Below are 15180 nucleotides of genomic sequence, written 5' to 3'. Positions count from 1 at the left end.
TAAAGCTACCCTATGCATGACTCTGATCAAAACAAGCTCTTGCTGATGAAGGCTCGCCTCACAACGGCATGCATTGTTTAAATGTTGCTTGCAAACTGCTATGGGCTACTGCAGATAAGATAACATGATTCAAGATATTCTCAATTCGAATTTCCACGATAATTTTATGACAATATTTTTTGGTTCTAAAGCGATTTTTTGTGTCATTATTTTTAAAATGTACTGTACTGTTGTAATTCGTACGGTAAAGACATTTAAAATCATAAGTTCCTAAAATTTAAAACAAGTTCCATAAAATTCCTGCCATTTATGTAATTTTCATCAATGTATCGGAAATCGCTTTTAATGACTGAATGTTTGATGGCCTCTGAGAAGCAATCACTCATAGAAATAACTATTGTATTTTTTCAGGACCTTACAAAGATATATAAGTTGAAATTATAACACTGATTTCGTGAAAAGTCTTTAGAATTATTTTAAAACTCTTCTTACTGAAGTTACTGAAAGGTTGTGACAGGTTTCCATCAACGCATCGATTTTGACTGTCATCGACTGAAGCAACGACGTAATGTTTTTTTACTTTATTTTGAGATAGGCATATTAAAAGTTGCTCACGTCGTATCTCTAAAAAGTTTCGGGCTAAATGCCTCTGGGTATTTTTTGTGAAGTTGAGGAATTTGAGGTCATTTGGCACGAGTGGCAGGCGCGTTAAAAACAAGTCTGGGACAAGATTTACGGGAGTTCGTGGCGTTCATTAATCAGAGCGTCTATGAGACGAGCGCGGACGGGTCTTTTGTGCTCGACTGTCCCAGCCACCGTCTATTTCATGGAGACAAGCAAGCAATTTTCTTGATCATGAGGATCCTCTGCCAAGCGCTTGCGAGCTCGTGATTAATTTTTGCCGTTTTCCATTGCTCAATACGTGTAATTTTTGTTACGTCTTGAAAAAATTAGGCTACTAATCGTAAATAGGCAAGGTAGGCAAAATTTTCATAGGTAGGCAAAATTTTTTAACGACTTATTTGTTGAAAACCCTTAAAATAGATTTCAGCTTAATTTTTTGAGCTACGTTAGCATTAAACTTGGACTTTGTATGCACGTGGAAACAGAAAATTTTGATATCACGAAAAACGACGACGATAAGACGTTGCAGTTGCTTTGTTTTTAAATCGTACTTTTTTCTTCGACAATGTGCTTGCGAAGTTCTTCAGGTATTACAATTTTGATATCTGGTCATTTAAAGTCGGGCCGCATAGAATTAAGCAGCTCTCTATATAATGCATGAGGTTGCCCGAACTCTCATCCATCACAAAGATCAAGAAACATTCTATTGAAAAATGAAGCGTATTTTTCCAGAATAACATAATTAATTTACCTTCTGAATAAATTTAAAAAGTATCCCCTTGTTCCTGCATACAAAAAGCCGGTCATGATCTCATAGTCGCAGTATGATAACGTTACAAAAATATATTTTCTATGCGCTCAAAAACGCATTTCAATGCACCAAGCTGCAGTGCAAGATAATATGATTCAGATTGCATTGTAATGCTCTGGTATGCCAGCGCAAGAAGGATGATCGAGAACGCATTTCAATGCCCCATGGAGCAATTAAATGAGCTATGTTCGAGCTAGCATTTATGCATTTACGTGCATAATATAATGCATTTATATGCCTTATATAATGTAATTGTATGCTCTGAAGTGTAATTTAAAGATAGATGCTTTAAAAACATTTTGTTGTTTTGAAGTGTAAACTAAATTAAGAATGGTGATTGATAACTTATTTAATGTTATGAAAGGCAATCTTAAGAATACTTATCGTGAATGCTAGTTAAATTTTGTTCAAATTTTCTTTTCTGTAAACTGTGTAAATGTTACAAAAATTTATTCAACACGTATAAATTCAGTTTAGATGAAAATCACAACGAAAATATGATTGGAACTTATGATTAGTTTGTTTATATTTGACATGCTCGGCTCCCTTGATAAATCCATCAAAATGCTCAGAAATCATGCGCAAATGATCCAAGTCTAGCAAACAAATTTAAGGTCCTTATCAATGTTTCCCATGTCATAACTTTTTTTAAATTCATGCTTATGCTGTGTCGAGAAATTGCACCTGAAGAATTAACTTTATTGAAATCAGCGGATGAATATGATATAGGTATAGGTATAAACCCCTTGAAATTTGAAAACGGGCATAAAATTTTAAAAAGAATCGAAATGATCGCTAGCCACGGAACGCTTGGGCAGTTGCTGTAACATCCTGACTCCAACAAGAAGTAGCCCATTAAAAAATGCAAAGGTTCGTAAAATAAGCCATGCAAGACAATAGTCTGAGTACGTTTCTAGACATGAAACGGAAGGTGCATGACATTGAAGAGGTTGGGTACGTAATAATTTGTTGCATTTGATTTAAATCGTGTAATAACAGATGGAATATTTTTGCTGTCACATTCTGTGAAGGATGGCAGTAAAAATGGGGCAGTTAGTAAAAAATTTAGTAATTCTTTGGAGCGTCTTTCGAATAGGTTGTTTTGTAACGGAAATAAATGACACGTGTTAGATTTTTTTACTGAATTACTACTTTGATTTTATTACTTTGATTTTTCTTACTACTGTTGAAAAAACATTCATTAAAAGTTTGTACATCATGGTCCTCATATACACAAAGTTATTGCTCAGGTGACTTGGAGAAGGACGGGGCATATATGTATATACATTGCCTGCAATTTATTTCCCCGCTAACGACCTCATTAAATTTATATACCAAGGACACTGGATTGCCAGAAAATCTCATTAACTGCCTATTTTCACTTCAAATATTTGTTAGTTGAAGTAAAATAATTATTGTTGTGTGATTACATAAAGCAGATTTATCGAAATATATTTGAGATATCGAAACATATTTTTTCGTATTTTGAAACGAGACAAAAGGGAGTTATATTTGTTCTACGTAAAATATGTGCATGATCGGGTTTTATTTTAGTAGTGCGCCTTGACCTTTATTATCACTGAGATTCAGAATAACGTTAATCTAAAATTACAGAGATTATTTTTCTAAGGCTGATAATAACAAATTCCTATTTATAATTGATTCTCAAGTAAAGTTCAAATTATTTCCATAGAAAAAGAAATTTAAGCTTATTTGAAGTTAACTGATGCTTGCAGTTCGTGACTAATAATTGTGCGTGAGGCGTGACTCGTAGCCACGCGTGCTTGCCAGTCCCACTGCATTAGTCTCCACGCTTGCGTGCGTCGTCCAGTCGTGTCGCCTGCTTTACCATGAATAGGTAAATCCTTTCACTGCAGACATGGTAATAGTTATTCCTACTCACATTATAAGGCAGTTTAGTGTATTTTGTCAATAGGAGCTAGTGCTTTCTTTCATTTAAAACAAATTCAAATACTGGGATAGGTTTGTGTTCTCGTTGTGTCGAAGCGTGTTGCAAGCTCGTTTGTCTTACCCCACTCCGCTCCTATGCCTTCCTCGACAAAACCTTGAATTGTTCGAACCACTTTCACCATTTTGCTTAAGGATTTCTTGTGTCTTTTTCGGCCTTAGTTTTGTTACCTGCATTTTATTGTAACTTACGTTTGTTTGCTTGTCTCGCCAAAACATGGCGCACAAATTTCTGCATGTGAATTTTCTTTCTTAAAGAACTGTGGAAAAATTCGAGTTTTCGCAGAGTAGTTCGACCGAATTATTCGTTAGAAAACGCTGTAATATTTTTTCAGACAGAGTGTTTGATTTTTGCTAACTCTCTTCTAGATTTGAATGCATTCAATCAACGAATGTTTGCAGGTACCCAGCAGGAGTTCTTTATTTGTAGTCTAGAACTCTTCGTCATTTCTGTGATCGGGAAGCGCTTTTTTGCGCTGCTGAGGACAAGTTTGTAGAGCATGCTCAGCTGTTCAGCAGTCATGCTAGTCATATGCAAGGCAATATTATATCAAAAATCAAATCATTTCATATTTAAAATACTATACTTAAAGTCTTAAAATACTACACACGAAACAATAGTAATAGTATATCAATAATCAAGTACTTCGAACCTTAAAATGCTAAATATGAAGTGAAAACTGCAGTTAGACCCCTTACCTAAACTACAGTACCAGAAGTTTTGACCCCAGCGGCTGGTTAAGCGGTTAAATTACCTAAAACGACCTTCAGTTGACAATGACGTGACCCCGTACCATCTTACAAATTCAAACTCACACCTATGTGACCTTGAGATCGTTCCTCATTTGACCTTGAACCCAAGTTTAAATAGCACACGAAGTTCGTTCTCAAGTTTGGGAGAGCCCAGGGGAGTGGGGAGGCGTAAATTGTGTGGTACTTGAATCTATCTTCATTGGCGATGACCGATTTGAACATGGCTCGCTCAGCAGTTTCACGACGTTAAGTTCGGTCGTCCGTCTTACGCGTTATCTTCTGCCGCCTCGTCGACCCTCCCGACCATCTTTTCGGTCATTATTTGCCAGTCGGACTCGACCATTGATCACGGAGTAGAATTTCAATGCCTCAGCGCTCTTTCAGCGCCAGTAGAACTCAGTTCAATTTGCAGTTCTGGCATCCCGCTGAGCAGTAATATTTTACGAGCCCCAGCTTTAAAACCTGTCAGGAACATCGCCAGGGTATCAAAAATAAAATTTGAGTTACTTCGCGAATATATTTGTATGAATTCAAATTGCAGGCATTTTTACTCACACCTGCCTCCGCCTCGTTGCAGGGCAAGTTCGAATTTTTTTTGCTTGTTCTCTAATTGTGCAAATATATTGGGAATCATTGTGCTCGTTAATGCACACAATTTATACTCATCAAAAATTACTGTAATTTTGTGATGAATTTGGATTTCCACACACAATTGGACATGTAAAGCCAGGTGTGATATTAATATTAATTTATTCAAAATTATTTAAATATGTGCGTTGTAATATGTTGTGCCGAGCTGTTCTCTTAAATAAAGTCCCCCAAGTATCCATATAAGTTCATTTGCTTCAGTTTATATTGATATCGATGGATCTTGACAGATGATGGCTGTTGTAAATGGCACGGATGAGAAAACATTTCCTTCAAGTAATTACCCCGATACTGTAAACTAAAAATAATTTTGTTCACTGATTGATGAGATAATTTACCTAAAAATGGCTATGATGAGAATCTGAATACAATGAACACAAACACATTAATTATGTAAGTGAACTTAAGGTTTTGATGCATCTTCGTGCTGAAACTAATAGTAAGATGGTAAACCTAGAATGTAGGACGAAGGAAGATACTCTATAGACGGAAAATAGGAAACTACAGTTGAAGTAAACGTTAGAAGGCAAGAAAAAAACGAAACGTTTGTCACTGTAATGAAAACAGGCTCCACTAAAAAATATAAGAGACAAGAGACCCCACCCGTAAAATGGAGTTTAATTTTGGAGGTTTGATATATTAATTTAGTAATTGGTTTTATTTATAAGTAACGTATAGGGAAAAATAATTACAGAGTAACATCAAAATAAGAAATAACTAGCATCAATCACACAAAAAATTAGACAGTGAAACGGCGAACAGGAAGAAAATATGAACTCTAGGAATTCCTACTAATATATTGATTGAAACTGATGAATAATTATTCGTTGCAACAATGAAAAGTGAAATTTAAAATTTTATATGAGACACTAGTGCTGCTTGGAGCTGAAATCAAGATTGGCAGTGCGAGTTGAATTAATGCTCGTTAATGAATGATGGTTGATGAATGAAGGAAGCCTGACTGAATCTACTTCTTATTACGGAACTGAACACAATGACACTTTTGATAAAACCTAAACGAAAAGACAAAAAAAACGAATAACTAACATAGAACAAAAAATTAAGTAAGGGAAAAATTCCCCATAAGTTTTTTATGTCGAGCCGAAAAAAAGACAGACGACGAAGTATTTATAACCATCTGTAAATAAAATGTATCTCGGATGATCTCCCACGACTTAAACTTCACTACGCATTTTCAGTGTTGCAGCTACGTAATTTATATGTAGCTCCCACGCTTGCAACGGTAGCGCGGAGCGATTCACAGAGTCCAGCCTCGGCGCTCGTCAAGATTGATGATCGGTCTCGGGACTCCAAAGGAGCGTTACAGATGATGCGATTCGCGTTCTATGCATCATTTCTCAACGCGATGCTTTCGAGGGGCTTCTTTCTAAGTCAGAATATCGCTGCATAGCAGCGCTTCGGCAAATTGTTGCTGCAACATCTCGCTGAAAATTGCAAGATGAAGCCTTGACTTTCCGGTTGACTGCTTGATAAATAGAAAGCTTGGGCTGTTGCCTCTTATGATACGAATTTCGTTTAATATATTTGTCTCTGTATCTATCCAACCAATTTTGATCCTTACTTTCAACAGACAAATTTACTATAAATTCCTAATATCCTGTATAAGATCATTTCTGCAATTAATGAATGCCATCACTCCGAATCGCAGGTGACACTCTCGCAGTACGTTTATTATTTAAGTAAGACCTGTTCAGATCCCAAATGAAGCACTGAATAATTCACGACAAAGTAAAAAACATAAAGTGTACTCTTACTTTTTTAATATAATTTAAACTTTCCGAAGTAGAAATCATATTTCAAATTTTAAACTAACTAAATTTTAAACCGCCACTAAAATTTTTTAAATTTTTAGTTTAAAATTTTTAAACTAAAATTTAAACCGCCACTAAATTTACATTTTTAAACTAAAATTTAAACCGCCACTAAAATTTTTTAAATTATTAGTTTACATTTTTTAAACTAAATTTTAAACCGCCACTAAAATTTTTTTAATTTTTAGTTTAAAATTTTTAAACTAAAATTTTAAGACGCCACTAAAATCAATCGGTTAATATCCTGACACAATCCCCGGTACGCGCTCGATCAACGCTTTATGTCTAGTGCGCGGCTTCAAGCACATACACATGCTCTGACAATTATATCATAGATTATTTCACTTGTCTCAGATTCGAATATTTGACTTTAAATGTCGAATTAAACTTTGATTGTTTTCTCATCTAATTTTGTTTTACCTTAAATTTTTATGTCTACCACAACTCATACTGTTGATCGCCCTTAAAACTGTAAATGTATTTTTTTTGTTCATTCAATTGCCCTCATTAGAATGTATATGCATTGATACATTGTTCATATTTTACGAGTAAATGCTCCTGTAAAAAGAAGACATCGTCGATAATTTTCGCCTCACTGCCATTACTGCTGTGTCGTCTTTAAAAATTGCAATATCTGTAAAATTTCTGCTGTAGAATTAATTTCTACTTTTGGATAATTTTCAGATGTGTGTTCACACTTTTTTCGCCAATTTTTAAACCCTTCTCTCAAATATTCATGCATCATGACCGTGGTCCATGTCTACTATTATTATCTTCATTACTTAGTCCCATGCAATCCTTCATTACTACTGCCCTTATCTCTTATTGTTATCACACATGCGGAGTTTCAAGTCGATCGTGTCATGTCCCCCGCAGGTGTACGCAGTGCTGTGCGTCACGGCGCAGTTCCAGGAGTACATGGCAGGGGGCGGCACGGCACAGGCACGCGAGCTGCCTGTCAGGGTCAGTACGAGCAGCGCCTGATCTTACTGTCTGCTAACTCCTACCCAGTGAAAATTTACAGACGCGGCAGCTTCTGATTTGGATTACCAGAAGCTGGGGCGAATCTAAATTTTGTTAGGGTACTGACGTCCATGCCTGGCAACTCCCTGTTCATTGCTGCGTGTATTGCTTATTGTTGTGTCCATGAATTGCACTCATTGCTTTTTGCCGTCTGTATTGCTTCCTGTTGCAACCATGCATGGTATCTCCCTCTCACTGCTGTGAGTAACAAGCATTCGATGTAGAATATTGTGCCCATGTTTCCCACACATGATACAATATCGTAGTTAACTCATTATTACAACTCTCTGCTCATTGCTGTGTGTGCGTTGTTTGGTGTTGTGCCTTGCATATTAGCACTCCGCACGGTGCTGGATGTTGTTTATTATGCATTGCATGGTTTTTGCTGTTCATGTCAATGCTAAATTTCCGTTCATTGCTGCCTGTTTTTTTGCACTTAAAATAAATAAAAATCATCAATTGCACTCCTGCATCAATTACAGCTTCTTCATATATTTCTTAAATGAATTAATTATTCGTTCTTCTCAGCTACTACTCATCCCTATGACGGTACGGTTATAACATATGGAAAATCGTCAACCTAATTTGTATATGAGTCTGAGCGACTTGATTTCTTTTGCTTATATGTACTGAGGAACTTTTTCCTTTTATTGTGATTTGCTTATCCTGGATATTTGTTCATTATCAAGTTTATCTAATCAATACTTATGATAGGACTACGGCTAGGCTGCGGCGATACTCTTTTGCATTTGACCCTATTTATTTTTCGATAGGTATTTTTTTTAACAAAACCTCATCATCTCTCCTCAGCCTCATCTTGACATGGCCTCCTCAAGTAATTTATGGTAATTGTACCCATAAACCAAACTTCTGGAAACCTCGAGGCGAAAAAATTCAGACTCCTTCCTTAGTCAAGAGAGCAAGTTAACTTCATTTTCATTAATTGTTGATCTTACCTTCGCTGCAATATGATAATTAAGTTGCTATGGTTAAGTAAATAAATCTTTTTGCTTGCTTCGCAGTTGCTTAATTTTTTACAGTCACGTGAAATAATTACATTTGCAAACATCCGCACCTTACGATCTTCTCGTGACCCGTATTGCACGTCTCAAATTAAAATCGTATTGTTTCCGTAACTGATTAAAGAAAACGCGCCTGAATCCTTCGTGTATCTAAAATTCAGCGCGATACGTAAAATTGTAAAATTTTATCGAGTTGTCGGTGACGACTTGTCAGCGTGTTATTGTCATCTCGGTGTCGCTAGAGCGTTTCTTCTTGACAGAGACAAAGTGTCAGTTCTTTATGTATAGGCTTTTGGTAGAATAAATCTGGATACCTCTTTCGATTTGAGTTCCTTGAAAAAAGCTTGAATTTTATTGATTTTTTCTGATCTCACCGTGCGCAGATCCAAGATAGGTTTCATCTCTATTCACAAGTTATAATAATTAATAAATTTGAATTCAATTATTCTTGTGTGTCAATATGCGACAATTCAGGCGAATTATTTGCATCGATAAACTTTGTGATTATCGCGACAACGTGTGATGCTCATGGAGGTATTGCCTCCACGATCACATGGCTTCAATTATTAAATGCGCGGCGCCTGCATGAATACCGCCCCATTCACGCGACAGTGGAGCCGCGAACATGAACATATTTCGTATTATTTCCATTGCCGAAAAATGAGGCAAGATTTTATTATCAATGTTGAATAAGGCGAGAATTTATTATCAATGCCGAAAATGAGGCGAGATTTTATTATCAATGCCGAACATAAGGCGAGATTTTATTTTTCAATGCAGAACATGAGGCGAGATTCTATTTCCTTTGCCCAATTTGAGGCGAGATTTTATTATTAATGCCGAACATAAGGCGAGATTCTATTTCCATTGCCCAACATGAGGCGAGATTTTATTTGCAACACCGAAATACGGTTGGTCACTTTTTAAATGAGTCAGAGACTGGCCTGGCCACTGAACGAGCTGTCCAGTTTGGTACCAAATTTTTAATTCTTTGCTTGCGAATTGCTTGTTAGAATCTCACAGGAAACTTTTTCAATAATCTTAATTGGTTTTAGATTTCGATTTATCGAAGATTTACATTCCCAGTGGATTGCCAGACAATAATATTTTTTCTTAGTTAATCAACAGCAATCCGAAATATTTCCGAGGCAAATAATGTTGACAGCCATGGAGTTACATCCTTCCTTTGCCCCCTTGCTTTGAATATCTTGCTTGCTTCTACAGACTACCATGCCCGCCTGCTTCTAATGTCTTGTTCGCTTCTGTGTACGTCAGTTACGAGACTAAAAATTGCTTCAATTTGTTCAAAGATTTCAGTTTTGTGTATCGAGCGCGAGTGCCTGGCCTGTGTCCAAGAAACTTAACTGCCCCTGAGATGGGAAAATTTCCCACTAGTGTAGCTGCTGACCTCTGCGTCGCAAGGCGCTGGCTTTACGAGTTTTTTAGTGCGTTACTGCAAAGATCTGCATGAGCGTTAGCTTAGGTGTTGGAGAACGAACGATCTGGTCTGACTTTTTCCTTCAGTAAATGTTCTTGACCAGTATATCATTCCTGATCAGATATGTATATGTAATGCAAAATGGTCGCATGTTATTTCGTATATTATACTTATCATTACCTCAGGTTAGACTACTCGTGCTTGTAATTTTATTAAATATTTGTGGTGTATTGCACCCGCTCAATTTCTGTGTTAAGTTTTGCTAAGTAAGAAAACGAAACCAAATGCTTTGTTGAAGCACTTGGTTTCGCTTTCGTTCAAAGCTTTGCTCAATAGTCCCCACGCTCTACTCACTATACGACTTACAGTATAGTTGCTATTCGAAGTGTCTTATGAGTCAGTATTCAATTATTTTAACTCAGAGGCTGTGTATATTTCATTAAATTTCAGTTCCACAATAGGTTTTTTTCAATTTATTGAATTATAATTCCAAATCCGTTTGGCAGGTGTTCCGTTTACAGTAGTCAGAAGTTAACGTAAGTGCATCACATTTGCTGTTGTTTTTCATCTACAAATAATGCTTCATATTCCATTAATAACTTACCTTACTTCTTTCCCGTAAAAAAGCTCTAGCATCTCAAATAATTATTGTTCTGTAAGCCTCTGAAAGTTCAATAAAGGCGCATTAACATAAGAAATAAAGTTAGCATGATCTCATATTCCATAAATACGCTCGACCCTAAGAGATGTTGACGCATATATTTCACTCAAATGTTAGATTATATTTCTGGCTAAATCATGCAGTAAGTTTTGATAATATTAATATATGAACAATGAAATAACACTCAATGTTGTTTCTAGACGTCGTCGGTCCGCTTTGCACGCAAGTCATCGACGCACGTTTTGGCGACCTGCAGGGAGGACGTCGAGCTAGTCGAAGCTGGGGTCCATTGTTCAAATTCGACGCGTTCTGAGCGCAGAACGCGGGAACCGAAAGTCCCTCAACTGCCGCGACGTACGGTCTCCTTCCACAGGCATCCCAGCGACAAGAGGGTGCATAGAATAGCCCGGAAATATTCAGCTGTTTCTGCAGCAGGCCTAGCAATACAAAACGAATTGCCAACCATTCATGACAATGACATGTCGAACAACACTTGCAACGGAGCAGCTCCCGATGAAGGATCTGGTGGCGCAATGAACTTTATTGCTGGATACTTCAATGCCTCCGAACCCACTGGCAGTAGCGTCTTATCGAGCAGTTCTTGTGAACTGGACGGACCTAGCGTGGACAATAACGCTATCAGTATTGACATGAGGTCTTCCGATGACATGCTTGCGGGTAGTGGGAAAACTTCGTCTTGCAACACGGAGGTCATTATGAACATCGAAGTACTGCATGATTCTACAAAGCAGCCTAAATTGCCTCGGCCTGTAGGATTGAAGAGACAAAACACCTTGCCCATCACTCACCGAGATCGTGATGCGTTGAACTTCCCAGTCTCCACACACACGCCCAATATTAGAGATTCTTTATGTTCTCCGCCCATGAGGCGCGGATCTCAGTTTTATTATTCAAATACTCAACCTTTGCCTGTGTTCACTAACCTCTTATCTAACTCACCACAGCTTGCGTCAATGACGCCTGAGCATGCTGTGCCTCTGCAGCTATTGACAGATGCATCTGAATTGTTAGATCCACCTCACAGATCCCTGCAGCTTTTGACTGGTCCATCTGAACACCTGAAGCTCATGGAAAATTCATCCAAACACCTGCCCCGTCTGACAGATTTTCCAGAACCTTCAACCATGTTGGGAAATCGCTCTGAACCTCAACCATCTTCAGTATGTATAATTGAACCTGTATCTTTACCTTCATTTTCATATCTTTCTGAACCTGCATTGCGTTTACCTGAACCATATGTACCCGTGCAAATGTCCCAATTAGAATCAGACCCGACTGAATGCCTATTGTCGTTAGTGACTGCCTCGCAACCTAATGTACCAGTGTTATTGGATCCGTCGCAATCAAACTATCCGAACATGTCACAATTCATATCAATCCTGTCCGAATCTTCACCTTTACTGTCAGACCAATCCAGAGCGACGAATTTCTCATCAGACCCTGCAGAATCAGTGCCACAGTTTCATAATAATTACCGACCTGCAACATTATCGGCAATTTCATCACACGGGCTACAGTCGCCAAGATCCTCGACAAGCAACTTGTCGACGGAGGCCATCGGTGGTGTCCAAGAAGGAAGGCATCAACATTCGAATGATCGACAGTGTCTTGATTCTGGGAACGATTTGGTTGAAAATCATAGACTATGTGAGGTAAGCAATAATTTCGCACTACCTCGCGAAATTGAAAAAGTCAGAATTAATGCAAATCTTGATATAGTGTGATCCTGCTGCTGAATAACGATGAAAATTTTCACTTGACTGGTTTTCTTAATTAATGAGATAAATATTTTAACAAATTCAAAGGGGTCTAATCTAATCCTAAAATGAATTTGTTTACAAAAGTATTGGTTACCATTTCTAAACAAATGTTGTAAACAAATGTATATTTTTTAATTAGTTTTGTACATTGGTCTCTAAGCAAACACGAAATGTCTCTCGATTTCCAATTTACGCTTTCGATTATTTATGGGCTAATAATTAAATTCATCTGTAGTAATTATGGCAACACACTTAGCAGATTTAATTTTCTTCGTTTGCAATATCCGGACCATTGAACTGCCGTCCCTTAATGGTACTTAAATTTCATATTTTTCCTCAGCATGAATTTTTTGTCCTTGAACTAAGCTAAATTGAGGCTCCGTCTGTGTAAGCCTTACCGATTCATCTCATTGCATTGAAATAATAATGATATACACCATAGATGTGCGCTGATTGAGCCTATTCTTATCGATTACGCCAAATAACTGTTGTCAAAGCAAGTATCAAGGAGAGACTGGAGGTCAGACATCCCAATCTTTGATTAATTTTTGATATTTCGGTCGTGTTTGAAGGAATTATTTTATTTCGTCATGAAAGCAGACTTGTCTCGTTCGCGATTCTGTCTAACTAGAGCAGGACTCTCAGCCCGACGCTTGTGTTGCAAACTCGCTTTGATTGAGCAATAAGATTCATAGAATGAAATCAACGAATATTCATTTTGGGACTCATGAACAAAGCAAATGTCAGCCACACAAAACAGTGTCAAGCACTCTTCATCCAATTGGCGGAAAATTTCTAACAAAGAATTCATTTATGAATTGATTTATGCTCTAAATTCTTCTTTTAACGAGGTTGTTGGCTATTATTTGCATACAATTTAAACTTTATATTAATATTCTTCACCATTTTCGTTGAATAATTTTTTTTAATATTATTGTGTTTTGGTAAATTTTGTGGGATAATTTATTCAATTAATTCATGATTTAACGTTCAATTTTCGAGAAAAAAATTTGCTTTGATAACGAGGAAAGGAGTGTTTTTGTTTGAGAGCGTTTCCAACATAACGAACATCCGCTTTCATTTTCATAAATTTATTCTTTGTGTCATTGAGCGACTGGAAGTCGATCATAGAATGACCGGCATTCATTCATTTAATGACTGAAAGTCGTTTCCACAATGTTGTCTAGTCAATAGACTGAAATTTCTTCTCTGAAGGTAAGCCGCATTACATTTGTTAGAGCCAACTAAGGCTTTTTTGTTCATACATAGAATTGTTATTCATAACACACAAATTTAGTTCAAACTACGTTAGATTCTCGCTGCCTGTCCCTCCTCAGCCCAGTTCTGTTCAGCCATTCAACACCAAACGCACATCGAGAAGCTCGAGTGTCGCATTGAAACTTTATTAACAATCATGGACAGCTTTTCAGCCGCCATCAAACGGGCGACCATGGGGCGGCGCTAATATCGTGCCAATTTTCCGAGCTCATTAACTGGTAAAACTTCTGGAATTCTAATGAATTTGATCTGCTCTCTTAATTCCTAACTGAGCGTTGGTCGTGTGCGTTCAGGTAATCGATTGGCTTCATAAATTTTACGTTCAACATTTAAGTTCAGAATTTTGATGGCACGGAAATGTAATCGAATTCAAAGTTTCGCTGTCAGTCATTGAGTGATCATAGTTACGTGATTTCGAACTGCAACTATTGAGTTAAATTAAAAAATGAGTTAGTTAAATGTCGAATGGTCATTAATATTAATTCTACTAATGCAATATACATCCTTCAGAGATTAAGGAACATGACTTTCCGTTGTGCCATGTGACTTCACATGAGCGCAAGGGGCGGATATTTGGTGCGAAATTTTTACTCGAGCGTTCACATAATAGCTGCGCTCGCATTTTCGCAGGCTTTATATTTAATTATTTGTTTTGATTACTTTAAATCCTCTTAAAATTTTTATTTTCAGTCTTGTAAGATAATCGCTGGATTTGAGTGGCTTTCCTGCATTTTATGAAGTGAAAATCTTAACAAATTATATATTTTGAAGTCATCGCCGACGTTACGACAATGTCAAGCTGATAATTAGAAAACAAGCATTGCTGGCGTCCAGCTGTACCAGCATAATATAGAATTATATTAATAATAATTGAATTATAATAATATAATTATTTATTCAGCCATTTTGGCATGCGGATAATTAGATGAAGCTCTAGCACCTCACTAGCATGCTAAACCTAAGAAATGTACCGCATCAATTATATTGACGATCAAAGTTATTTGTACTCTTGAAAGTGTTATGTTCAACCATGCACGCAGTTAATCTTGCATCTGTTGACATTATCGTTAGTCTTCGGTTGGTTTCAAATTTGTTGCTCGAATGCCGTGATAATTTTTCGTTTACACATGGTATGTATAGCATGAAGGGCCAGTAGCATTGAGAAATGTAACTTTTTATCAATTTAAACCATAACGTTATCAACGGGAGGAGTAAATAAAGGGCTGGGAGAGAATTTTTTGCGTATTTCATATTTCTCACGTTTCAGATAAGTTTGTTATTGTTAGCGAAGAAAGGTGGAAAACTTTTCTTGTTTCTCGCGCTCGTTTTCAACACGCACTT

At 37.1% G+C, this 15180-nt stretch overlaps 1 protein-coding gene across 1 annotated transcript in view; it reads left to right on the top strand.

Annotated features, from left to right (window-relative positions):
- The window catches only part of LOC125178327, a 40057-nt gene extending 26604 nt beyond the window's left edge, over nucleotides 1–13453 (top strand). Inside the window, exons 5-6 of the mRNA XM_047881823.1 lie at nucleotides 7513–7599; nucleotides 10981–13453. Coding sequence (XP_047737779.1) covers nucleotides 7513–7599; nucleotides 10981–12525 — 1632 coding nt within the window. The 3' untranslated portion in view covers nucleotides 12526–13453. The remainder of the gene's footprint in view (nucleotides 1–7512; nucleotides 7600–10980) is intronic.
- Nucleotides 13454–15180: the final 1727 nt, after the last annotated feature.

The sequence above is a fragment of the Hyalella azteca genome, unplaced genomic scaffold (genome assembly GCF_000764305.2).
Source record: "Hyalella azteca isolate HAZT.00-mixed unplaced genomic scaffold, Hazt_2.0.2 contig8896, whole genome shotgun sequence".
Classification (NCBI taxonomy): domain Eukaryota; kingdom Metazoa; phylum Arthropoda; class Malacostraca; order Amphipoda; family Hyalellidae; genus Hyalella; species Hyalella azteca.
This window is presented reverse-complemented; position numbering and strand designations above follow the sequence as displayed.